Source organism: Nicotiana attenuata, unplaced genomic scaffold (assembly GCF_001879085.1).
Source record: "Nicotiana attenuata strain UT unplaced genomic scaffold, NIATTr2, whole genome shotgun sequence".
Taxonomy (NCBI): Eukaryota; Viridiplantae; Streptophyta; class Magnoliopsida; order Solanales; family Solanaceae; genus Nicotiana; species Nicotiana attenuata.
The window spans coordinates 1-10887 of NW_017680424.1; the positions used below are offsets into that span (position 1 = coordinate 1).

Sequence of the window (10887 nt, forward strand, 5' to 3'; positions counted from 1 at the left end):
ACCTGAGGTAAGAAGGAGTGGAGGTAAAAAGAAATCTGAAAAAGAAAAAGAGAGAGAGGGTGACTGTGGTGAAGTAAGGGGAAAAGGTAAAGGAGTGGTTGATCATTCACCCACTGCGGATTCGTCTGTACCTGCTATTTATGGGGTTGAACAAGAACATGTAAAAGAGAGTGGCAAGAAGTCAGGGGGAAGTGGTTCTGGTGAAGCTGCTGAAGGGTTGGTTAACTTAAGTTCACAGAGAGATGAACCTGGTTCATCAGTTGAAGAGACCCTAGCAGACCTCTTGAAAAAAGTTGGGGCGAGTTATGATCCAAAGAAAAGAAAACCTACAACACCAAAAGCCCCCAGTGCTCCTAAACCCTCCAAGAAAAGAAAGGCTTCATCCTCAACAACTACTGAATTTTCATTGCCAAAGGGTAGAGCTACAAGAAGCAGGGTGAAGTAGAGTGAGAGTGATCTCCAAAAGGCTCTAGATGAGAGTAAAAAGAAAAAGCTGGCTAAACGAAAAGGGAAGGTTGCAGAGCCCTCAGAGGCTGTTGAAGTTGACGAGATGGAACTGGTCCATCAGGAGGAAATTACACCAGTGGAGGTTCAGACGCCCAAGCCCAAAAGGCCCAAGACTTCTTCCAAGAAGTCTTCCTCTGTGTCTGAAGCTGTTGAACCTTCATTAGCCAAGTGGAAAAGGTCTGCAGTGAAAAGTAAACAAGTGAGAATTTCAGAAGATGAGGAATGGAGTGGAGAAGAAGAAGAAGATGAGTCTGGTGAACAAGACAAGCTTGCCATGTTTGGAAAAAGAAAGATTTTGAAGGGTAGACTGTTGAAAGACCTGGTGGAACCAGGAATATAAGACTGGTGGATGCCTTGACTGCTCAGGGGTGGAAGGACATGGTCCTTCAGATGGATATAAGGCTAGCCAGAAATGAAATTATTGAGTTCATGGCTAATGCAGAGGTTAAGGATGGCAAGGTTAGCAGCCTGGTGAAAGGAGTTCAAGTGTCCTTTGATGCTGAAAAATTGGGAGAGATCCTTGATATACCCTCTGAAGGGTTTGATGACTATACAAGGCAAAGGTGGCCGTGTCTGGACTCCCTTCCTACTGCACTTGAAATTACCAGGAGGTTTTGTGATGCTGAAGATGTGAATGAAGCCAGGGCTGTGTAGAAAAGTGAAATGAGGCCTGAGCACATCTTGTTTGAATTTGTCAATAAGTGTCTATTACCCAGACAGGAGAGAAGGCATATTGCAAATTATATGGTTTTAGTGTGCTGATGGAGTGCCTGTAAAGAGGAATGCAAATCAATTGGCCTGCACTAATCATCAAGCTGCTGGACAGGGTCATCAATGGCTCTAAGGCTCATGATACCCCCTATGGCTTTATTTTGACCACGGTTCTGGATAGGTTCAACGTGCCTCTGAAGAAATGGGAAATGGCCTCGAGCAAGGATCACTTTGGCATTAATACTCTGATTTCTTGTGACTATTTAGTCAATGCCATCCCAAATGAACCTGGTGTATCCAAGAAGACTCCTATCAATAGCAAAGTCAGGGTTCTAGTTCAGGAATGTGAAGCCAAGGATGCTGAGATAGCTAGGCTCAAGGCTCGTGTGGCAGAGGTGGAATCTGAGAGGGATGCCCTCAGAATTGAGATTGCTAAGGAAAAGGAGAAGAATGATGGAATTCTTCACAATATGCTGAATCTTCTCCAAGCCCAAAACCAACCCTCTAGCTCCCCCAAGCCTTATGAATTCTAGCTTTTGTCTCCTGAACATGTTCAGTACCTTCAGTGACCCGGATTAGGGATTTTTCTTTCTTTTTGCTCATGGTTTGAATATTTTGGCTTTCTGGTTGTGGATTGTGGTAGCAACATATCATCTATCAATGATATCTACTGTCTTTTGCTCTTGATTAATGTTAATCTTTCCTTGGTAGTTTAAATATGTTTGCTTGATTACTGATGATTAATCCATGATTGCACTTGCAGTTGCCCCAGTGGCCATGAGTACTAATTAAATCTGGGACTCACACATTGTATGCAACTTTTCGATGATGCCAAAAGGGGGAAGAGATTGTGTTTTACATATTCTGAATAAGTGATATTTATAACCTAATTAACCTAGTCCTTGATGATAAGGAATTTTCTAAAAAAACTTTGTATTGGTGGTTAAGCTGAGTTCTTACAGGATCCAAGTAAGTAAAAAGCACAGAGTTTGTCATCATCAAAAAGGGGGAATTTGTTGGCCCAAGAATAGGTGAAGTTTTGAAGATTGACAAAAGAACTCAGACATGGACCAGGTTCATCTTGTGAAACACAGTCATGATCGACCCAAACATGTGAGATGCACGTTAAGGAGATAAATCTAACTTATCAGAAGTAATATCTCCAGATCTGATCGAAAAGGTTGCATACTAGATAAGGAGAGAAAGACTCCTTACATGAAGAGAACACAGTTTAAGAAGAGGATAGTGTTAGAGTATGAGATCAACTAGAACTCTTCTACGATGGGAGAGTAGAATCTGTATCCTAGTTAATCTCTAATCACTAACCCATTAAATATCAGTGTTGTTCTCTTTTACAGGTAATGTACATAAGCAGAAGTTAAACTTATATTGAGAGCAAAAGAGCAAGGCGATTTTGCAAGACTTTTATGTGTGATTCAAGTGTGCAATCTTGAAGCTACTTGAACAAGATAGAAGAACCAGTTCCAAGTGTCTGTCTTTTATTCTAGTTCAATTGTAGTAGGTGATTTTACACTGTACCTTTCAGCTTTCATAGAAGCAATTGTAGTAGGTACTTAGAGTTTCAAGTTAGTGTTAACTTGAAGTTGTCGCAACAGTTGAGGTTGTGTGCCAAAACGGTATTAGAGTTAATCCTTAGGTTTACAAAGAGTTTTGTAAATGCTATTTTGGCTCAGTGATTTTAGTGGAAGTTTGGGAAAATCCTACTGAGTAGTAGGTCGTGGTTTTTTCACCTTTTGAGTCAGGTGTTTTCCACGTAAAAATCTCTATGTTCTTTATTTTCTGTATTTACCATTCCGCAAACAATAGTAGTTGGAACACCTAGAAGAACCAGGTCCTTCTATAGTTCTGATAAGCGAAAATTGGGTACCACACAAATCATCCCCCCTCTTGTGTGGTATTGACGGTTAAAACATCAAATTCAGTTAACGGATGATTCAGAGTCGAATTGGGAGAAGGAATCTAGTTTTGGAAACTTAAGCGGTGAGAATTTGACTAGAATTGGACTTTGGAGTAAACGGCTCCGAAATGGGTTTTGGATGATCTTAATAGCTTCGTATGGTGATTTTGGACTTAGGCACGCGTCCGGATTTGGATTTGGAGGTCCGTAGAGTAATTTGAGGCAAATCGGCGAAAGTTGGAAAAGTTAAAGTTTGGAAAATGGAGAAGTTTGACCCATAGTTGAATTTTGTGTTATCGGGGTCGTAATGCAATTCCGAGAGTTGTAACAGATCTGTCTTATCATTTGGGACTTGTCTGCAAAATTTGGCGTCATTCCGGGTTGGTTTGATTGGTTCCGGCACAAGTTTCCAAAGTTGAAAGATTTGGACGTTCATAGTTCAATTCATGGTGCGATTTGCATTTGTGATGTTGTTTGATATGATTTGAGACCTCGAGCGAGTCCGTTTTAGGTTATAGAACTTATTTGTGCGCTTAGACGGGGGTTCCCGGGGGCCTCGGGTGTGATTCGGACGAGTTTCTGATGTTTTGCATGGTTTTGAGCATGTCTGATTTCTGGTGTTTTTGCACCTGCGACTTTGGAGCGTAGGTGCGGCTCCGCTTCTGCGTAAGCCTGGCCGCTTCTGCGGTCATGAAGGCTTGGGAGTTTCTACGGTCATGAAGGCTTGGGAGCTTGGGAGCTTCTGCGGTCATAAAGGCTTGGGAGCTTGCCAGCTATCACACCTGCGGTGAAATCTAGCTCCTGCGATTCCCCTTTCGCTTTTGCGGTGTCGCTAATGCGGCTATATATCCACAGATGCGGTCCCTGTCCTGGGCAGCAGATTTCGCAGATGCGGACTCTCTCTCGCAAATGCGGTCCCGCAGATGCGGTTTCTTGACCGCAGATGCGGAAGTCCTAGCAGAATCATATAAGTCGAGGGTTTGGCCATTTCGTCATATTTTGAGTTTTAAACTTTGGATTGGGAGCTTCTTTTGGGGGGTTTCAAGAAAATCGATTGGGTAAGTGTTCTTCACCTAGAATCTAACATATTCCTAATTTTATATTCATTTTCATCATTTAATTTGTGTTTTGAGTTGAGAAAAATGTTGGGTTTTGAAGAAAATTTTCAAAATGAAGATTCATGATTTGAGGGACGAAATAGTATCATAATTTGATAATTTTTGTATGGTTGAACTTATATTGGAATGGGTATTCGGATTTTGTAAAATTTGTCGGGTTCCGAGGTGCGGGCCCAGGATTCGACTTTTGGACCGATTTTCGAATTTTGTTAAAGATTGAGACTTTATGATCTGTGATAGCTTCTTATGTGTTTTATTTGTGCTTTGAAGTTAATTTGGTTGGATTTGAGCCGTCCGGAGGTCTTTTCACCCGAGAAGTGCATATTAGAGTATCACTTTGTCGCTCTTGAGTAAGTATCTTGCTTAACCTTGTGTGGGGGACTTCCCCTTAGGATTTGAGTCTTCTATGTTGATTGTAGTTCGTGTACGCGAGGTAGCGAGTGCGTACTCGGACTTATTTGTGGGAAATTGGCCTTTTAGGGTTCTTAGGTCCTTATATTCACTATGTATGAAGTTATTCTTGATAGGACTGAGTTTCCTATTTATGTTTCACCTCTACATGCTTAATTGGAATTAATTGCTTCATGATTCACTCTTATTGCCTAATTGAATCCTATTTGATTTTACTGAAGAATTTTGCCTCTCATATTGTCATGCTATCTTTTCATAGCTGCTTGTCTTATTTGGGAATTATTATTATCCCTCCTGAAATTGTTTAGTCTTAAGTGAACCTAAGATCATCTTTCCTTAATTGAATTGTCGAATATCCTCGTGAATTTTCAACCTACCTATATCTTTGTTGACTTGCCTTTATTTGGGACTACTGGACTCGTGTTGATTTCCTTGTTATTAACTTGTATATTGTGGGATCATTGCTACATGTTAGTTTTCCCTTTGTTGAACTGTTCCATTTATGCCAGCATTCTTTTCTGTGGTTATTCCTTATGAGTTGGTTCAACTGTTTCTTTGTGATTTATAGTTCTTGAGTTGATTTACTTGTCGTACCTTGTATTATTGTCATTGTTGTTGTTATACGTATTGTGGTGATGTACGAGTTTTCTGTTGTGCTGTAACTGTTGTTTCTGTTAGTTGTGCTGCATATTTACTTTGGGACTACGAAGGTGTATTCTGGGAGATCCCCCTGCATGTTTTCTTTGGGACTACGAAATAGTATTCCGAGAGATCCCCCTGCACATTTATGTTTGGGACTACGGGACGGTATCTCGGGAGATCCCCCTGAACTGGATATTTACTTTGGGACTATGGAACGGTAGTCTGGGAGATCCCCCTACACATTTATGATTTGGACTACGGTACGGTATCCCGAGAGATCCTCTGTACATTTACGTTTGGGACTATGGGACGGTATCCTGGGAGATCCCCTGTTAATATCATTGTGTTCTGAGTTGTTGTTCTCTTTGATCCTATCCCTATGTAAACATTATATGTGATGTCTGTTATGTTCCTTACACTTACTAGCTGGTATGAACTACGTTAGGACACTTGCACAAGCATACACGTGGCTAAACACCCTTATCGGATAGGAGGCTTCTTGATATTACTGAGTATAGACGCACACCCTGCTTATTTGCCTTCCATGTGAGAATGGCTCCTTTGGGCACGTGAGTTGTCATGATTATGAGGTGAGATGAGGTCTCAGGATGCCAAGTGTTAGGGTTCAGGTATTGCGACCCGTATTGTATGATTATGAGATAAGGTGTCACAGGGTGACTTATATTCGAAAGATATTTATTTGAAAAGATTATATTCGAAAGGTATTCATTTTTAGAGAACTACTTTTGAAAAATAAAACATTTACTTGAAGGAAGTATATTTTGATACGTTTTTTATCAATTGAAGAATTTGACTAATTGATTGAAGTTGTTGGCTAAGACCTAATGTGAAACTGCTGTAGTTGCTGAGTTATGACTTGTCCTTACTGTATTTGTGATTTCGGATTTAGGTTGTAGTTTCTGTTTACTTTTTTGTGTTCTTATTATGGTGTTCCGCTGTTACTTGATGTTTCCTACCTTATTGCAATTATTGTATTTCTAGCCATATCGCGTAGTATTTATATAGATATCATGTTATGAATGTTTCTATACTTATACTTGTTTAGTTTATTAGACCAGTACGTGTCTTGACTGTTCCTCGTCACTACTCCACCGAGGTTAGTCTTGATACTTACTGGGCACTACTGTGGTGTGCTCATACTACACTTCTGTACTTCTTTTTGTGCAGATCTAGGTATTGTTCGATAGTAGTTGTGCGGATTCTTGTCGAGGAGATCAAGGTAGCCCTGCTGCTGCGTTCGCAGGGTTCGGAGTAACCTTCCTATTTTATATTCACACTGTTGTACTTATTTCCATACGGTTGTCTTTAGAAGTTGTAGCGAAACTCTGTAGAGCTTATGACTTGTACTACCGGATTTTGGGAATTATAAATTTTGTAGAGATTTCTGCTTCAAGAGTGTTAAATTTCATTTATTATTGTGGTATTACAATATGAATTAGGATTACCTAGTCCCTAAGACTATGTGCCATCACGATACCCGAACTGAGGGAAGGTTGGGTCGTGACAGAAGAAAAGAAACCAGACAATATCGGAGAAGGAGATTGGAAGATTATCAACTGCGTTGCTTGTGGTACCATTCGATCTTACCTCGCAAGAGAACAGAAGTATCCATACACAAAACAAACTTCTGCAAGTAAATTGTGGAATGCATTGGAGGATAAATTCTTGAAGAAAAACAGTCAAAATAAACTTTACATGAAAAAAAGACTGTTACACTCCACATATGTTCCCGGTACTACAATGAATGATCATATCACCAACTTCAATAAGTTGGTGACAGATTTGCAGAATATGGACGTGACATTTATTGATGGAGATATTGCCTTAATGTTATTAAGTTCACTTCCTGATGAGTACGAGCACCTCGAAACTACTCTAATTTATGGGAATGATGAAGTATCTCTCAAAGAAGTTTGTTCTGCCTTGTACAGCTATGAACAAAGAAAGAGAAAAACAAAAGAGTGCAGAAGGAGAAGCATTGGTCATGAGAGGTCGTTCTCAAAATCATATGAGAACGAAGAAAAGAAGATCCAAGTCAAGATCCAGACCCAGCAAAGATGAATGCGCCTTTTGCCGAGAAAAGGGGCGCTGGAAGAAAGACTGTCCAAAGTTGAAAAACAAGGCCAAACCTAACAATGGGAAGGCTATCATGGATTCAAATGTAGCTGATTGTGATGACTCTGATTTCTCACTAGTTACAACTGAGCCATTCAAACCATGTGACATATGGTTGCTGGATTCATCTTGTAGCAATCATATATGTGTCCCAATCGGGACTGGTTCGTCGATTTTCAAGAAGGAGAATGTGGAATTATTCACACCGCAAATAACAATCCCTTACTGCATATGGTATTTGGTTCAATCCGATTAAGAAACCATGATGAATTGATCAGAACATTAACAGATGTTCGATACGTACCGGAATTGAAGAAAAATCTCATTTCTGTAGGAGCCTTAGAGTCAAAGGGGTTCAAAGTCGTTGCAGAAAATGGGATAATGAGACTATGCTCCGGTGCACTAGTGGTAATGAAGGGAATTCAGCGAAATAATAACATGTACCACTATCACGATAGTACAGTTATTGGGACAACAACAGTGACATCCTGTGATGACAAGGAGGTAGAAGCAACCAAGCTATGGCACATGCGCTTAGGACATGCTGGAGGAAATCCTTGAAAATTTTATCAAATCAAGGGTTGTTAAAAGGAGTAAAGACTTGTAATTTGTAGTTTTGTGAGCATTGTGTCAAGGGGGAAACAGAAAAGGGTTAAACTTAGAACAGCTATCCATAATACTAAAGGTATTTTGGATTATGTTCACTCTGATGTTTGGGGTGCTTCCAAAATGCCTTCATTAGGTGGGAAACACAATTTTGTAACCTTTATAGATGACTTTTACCGGAGAGTGTGGGTGTATACTATGAAAACCAAAGATGAGGTACTGGAAATTTTTCTCAAATAGAAGGCGATGATAGAGACTCAAACAGGCAGAAAGATAAAGTGTCTCCGCACAGATAACGGTAGAGAATACAAAAATGATCTTTATAATAAGATTTGTGAAGATAATGGCATTTTGAGATATTTCACCGTCAGAAATACACCACAACAGAATGGAGTCGCAAAACGCATGAACCAGACTTTACTGGAGAAGGTTCGGTGTATGTTGTCCAATGCTGGCTTGGGCAAAGAATTTTGGGCTGAGGCAATAACATATGCATGCCACCATTTGAAAAATAGTATGGAAAACCTGCTGAAGATTATAATTGTTTGCATGTATTTGGCTCAATTGCATACTGTCATGTGAAAGAGTCAAAACTGAATCCGAGAGTAAAGAAAGCTATATTTATGGGGATTACTTCTGGAGTCAAAGGATACCGCTTATGGTGTCCAGAGACAAGAAAAATTATATTCAACAGAGATGTTACCTTTGATGAATCTGCCATAACAGATAAGGTGACAGTTGAAGATGTCAAACAAACTGATGGTGCTTCAAAGCAAGTGGAGTTTGAGGGAAATTAATTTTCCCAACACAGGGAGAAAACGAGGAAACAACAGAAGATTTTCCTCTGGAAGTAGAGCCAGTAGAGGGGGAGATTCCAACTCAGGAACCTTAACAACAACTTCAATCAATAGCAACCAGCAAGCCAAAAAGAACAATAAAGAAACATGTTCGACTCATAGAAACGGTGGCTTGTGCGGCCTCAATTGTAGATGATGGTGTTCCTACCACTTATATATATATATATATATATATATATATATATATATATATATGTATGTATGTATGTATGTATGTATACACACACACACGATGCGCTTCACATCCAGAGGAAAATGAACACCAATTCGAGTCTTTTGAGCTTCCTCCCAAAATATTGTTTTCATCTTAGGATTTTTTTCATGATACTTTCTCCGTAAGTCTATAATTAAACATTTAGAATGCATTAGTAAATTCAAAATTAATTACAAAACATACACAATAGCTTAGTGAAAAAACATATGCAAGTTTGGATCGTACTTATCATAATCTGAAATGCCAAAGCCAAAATGAAAATGACAAGCTTAGACATGATGTAGTCACTTGAAAAATAGGAACAAATTATTGCAAGATCAGTTTCTCCATTTAAATATGTTATAACTTCCAGAAAAGATACAAAAATTTATAATAATCACTTAAAAGATCTATTTCGGAATAAGACCTTCAGCAATATTTGCCATTAGTACAAGATCTAGTTGTTTCCTACTCCTATCTAATAATTCAGGTGTGGTCTTGTCACCAAATGCACTCTGACAGTCATTCACAAATTTGGGACACTTGGAAAGTGAATTTTCTAAGGCATTAAAATCTCTTTTGGGTAATGATTGAGTAGCGCTTTGGAGCTCAGTAATCAAGAATCCATAGCCACTATCACAAATAGCAAACAAGTTTTGAATGTCTTTGTCTTTGGAACTTGCTTTTGATGTCTCTATGAAGATGCGATTATTGGTAGCATGTTGTAATGATTGACTAATAGCAACTTGCGTTACTACAGTAGGAGTATATGGATGAGTTGGTATATTTTGTCTCAAAGTATTTAAGCAGAATGTAGAATCTTGCACTTGTCTACATATACCCATTATCAATGCCTGGTCAGCAGCGTCGTCACACAAAGAGGTTTGGAAGTAGAAAATGTTGGCAACAAGCACCAGAAGAAGGAAATACAAAGAAAAAGAAGAAGCCATTTTCTCTAATAATTTTAGTGTGAATTTTTGAAGTGAAAGCAAGTGGGCATATAAAGGCATTCCATGTAAAGCAAAATAGGAATGAGGTAAAATGTCCAATTTTGTATATATCATCTATTGCAAGTATCTATAGCATGTATAGAAATGATGTTAATTTTTTCCTTCCTTGAATCACAGTTGTAAATAAATTAACTAAAAGGTGGGTGGTACTTTTGGTAATATTTCTACCTAATTAGTTAAGTGAAACGGGGTGCAACCTGCAATATTAGATCATAATGTTGATGCTAAGTTGATATATAGTAGTTACTTTAATATTTTTCACCTAGTGCTATCGAAGATGTGTTAGATTTTCTTATCAACCTATTTCAATTACTATGTGAATGTAATTAAATGAACTTCAGTTAATGTAATATTTTCATGTGCTTGTATAAGATAAATATTTACTCCAATATGCATCAACTTAGCAGTATATTTACAGAAAAACGTATGAAGATAGTTTTACTTGAAAAGATATATGCATGTTTGAATCGTACTTACTATAATCCCAATATACTTTATCATATAATCGTAAGAAAGCGCATTATGCACAGATACGGCAATAGGGCGGGCAGGGGCGGCTCGAAGTGTGTTGTGGCCTAAAGCCAAATATGAATATGAGGCCTTTTTTCTATAATTTCTATCTTAATTCGATATATTTTTAAAGAAAAAAAGAAAAATTAACCCAAATCTCCACCCACTTAATCTCTTAAATAAAAAAATAGCTTGTGGATGTATAATATATATATATATATATATATATATATATATATATATATATATATATATATATATATATATA

The 10887-nt window shown here is 38.4% G+C and overlaps 1 protein-coding gene across 1 annotated transcript; it reads right to left on the minus strand.

Annotated features, from left to right (window-relative positions):
* Nucleotides 1–9509: 9509 nt before the first annotated feature.
* Nucleotides 9510–10049, minus strand: LOC109221855. The gene has a single exon (XM_019386291.1). The coding sequence runs from the start codon at nucleotides 10047–10049 to the stop codon at nucleotides 9510–9512; it is 540 nt and encodes a 179-aa protein (XP_019241836.1).
* Nucleotides 10050–10887: the final 838 nt, after the last annotated feature.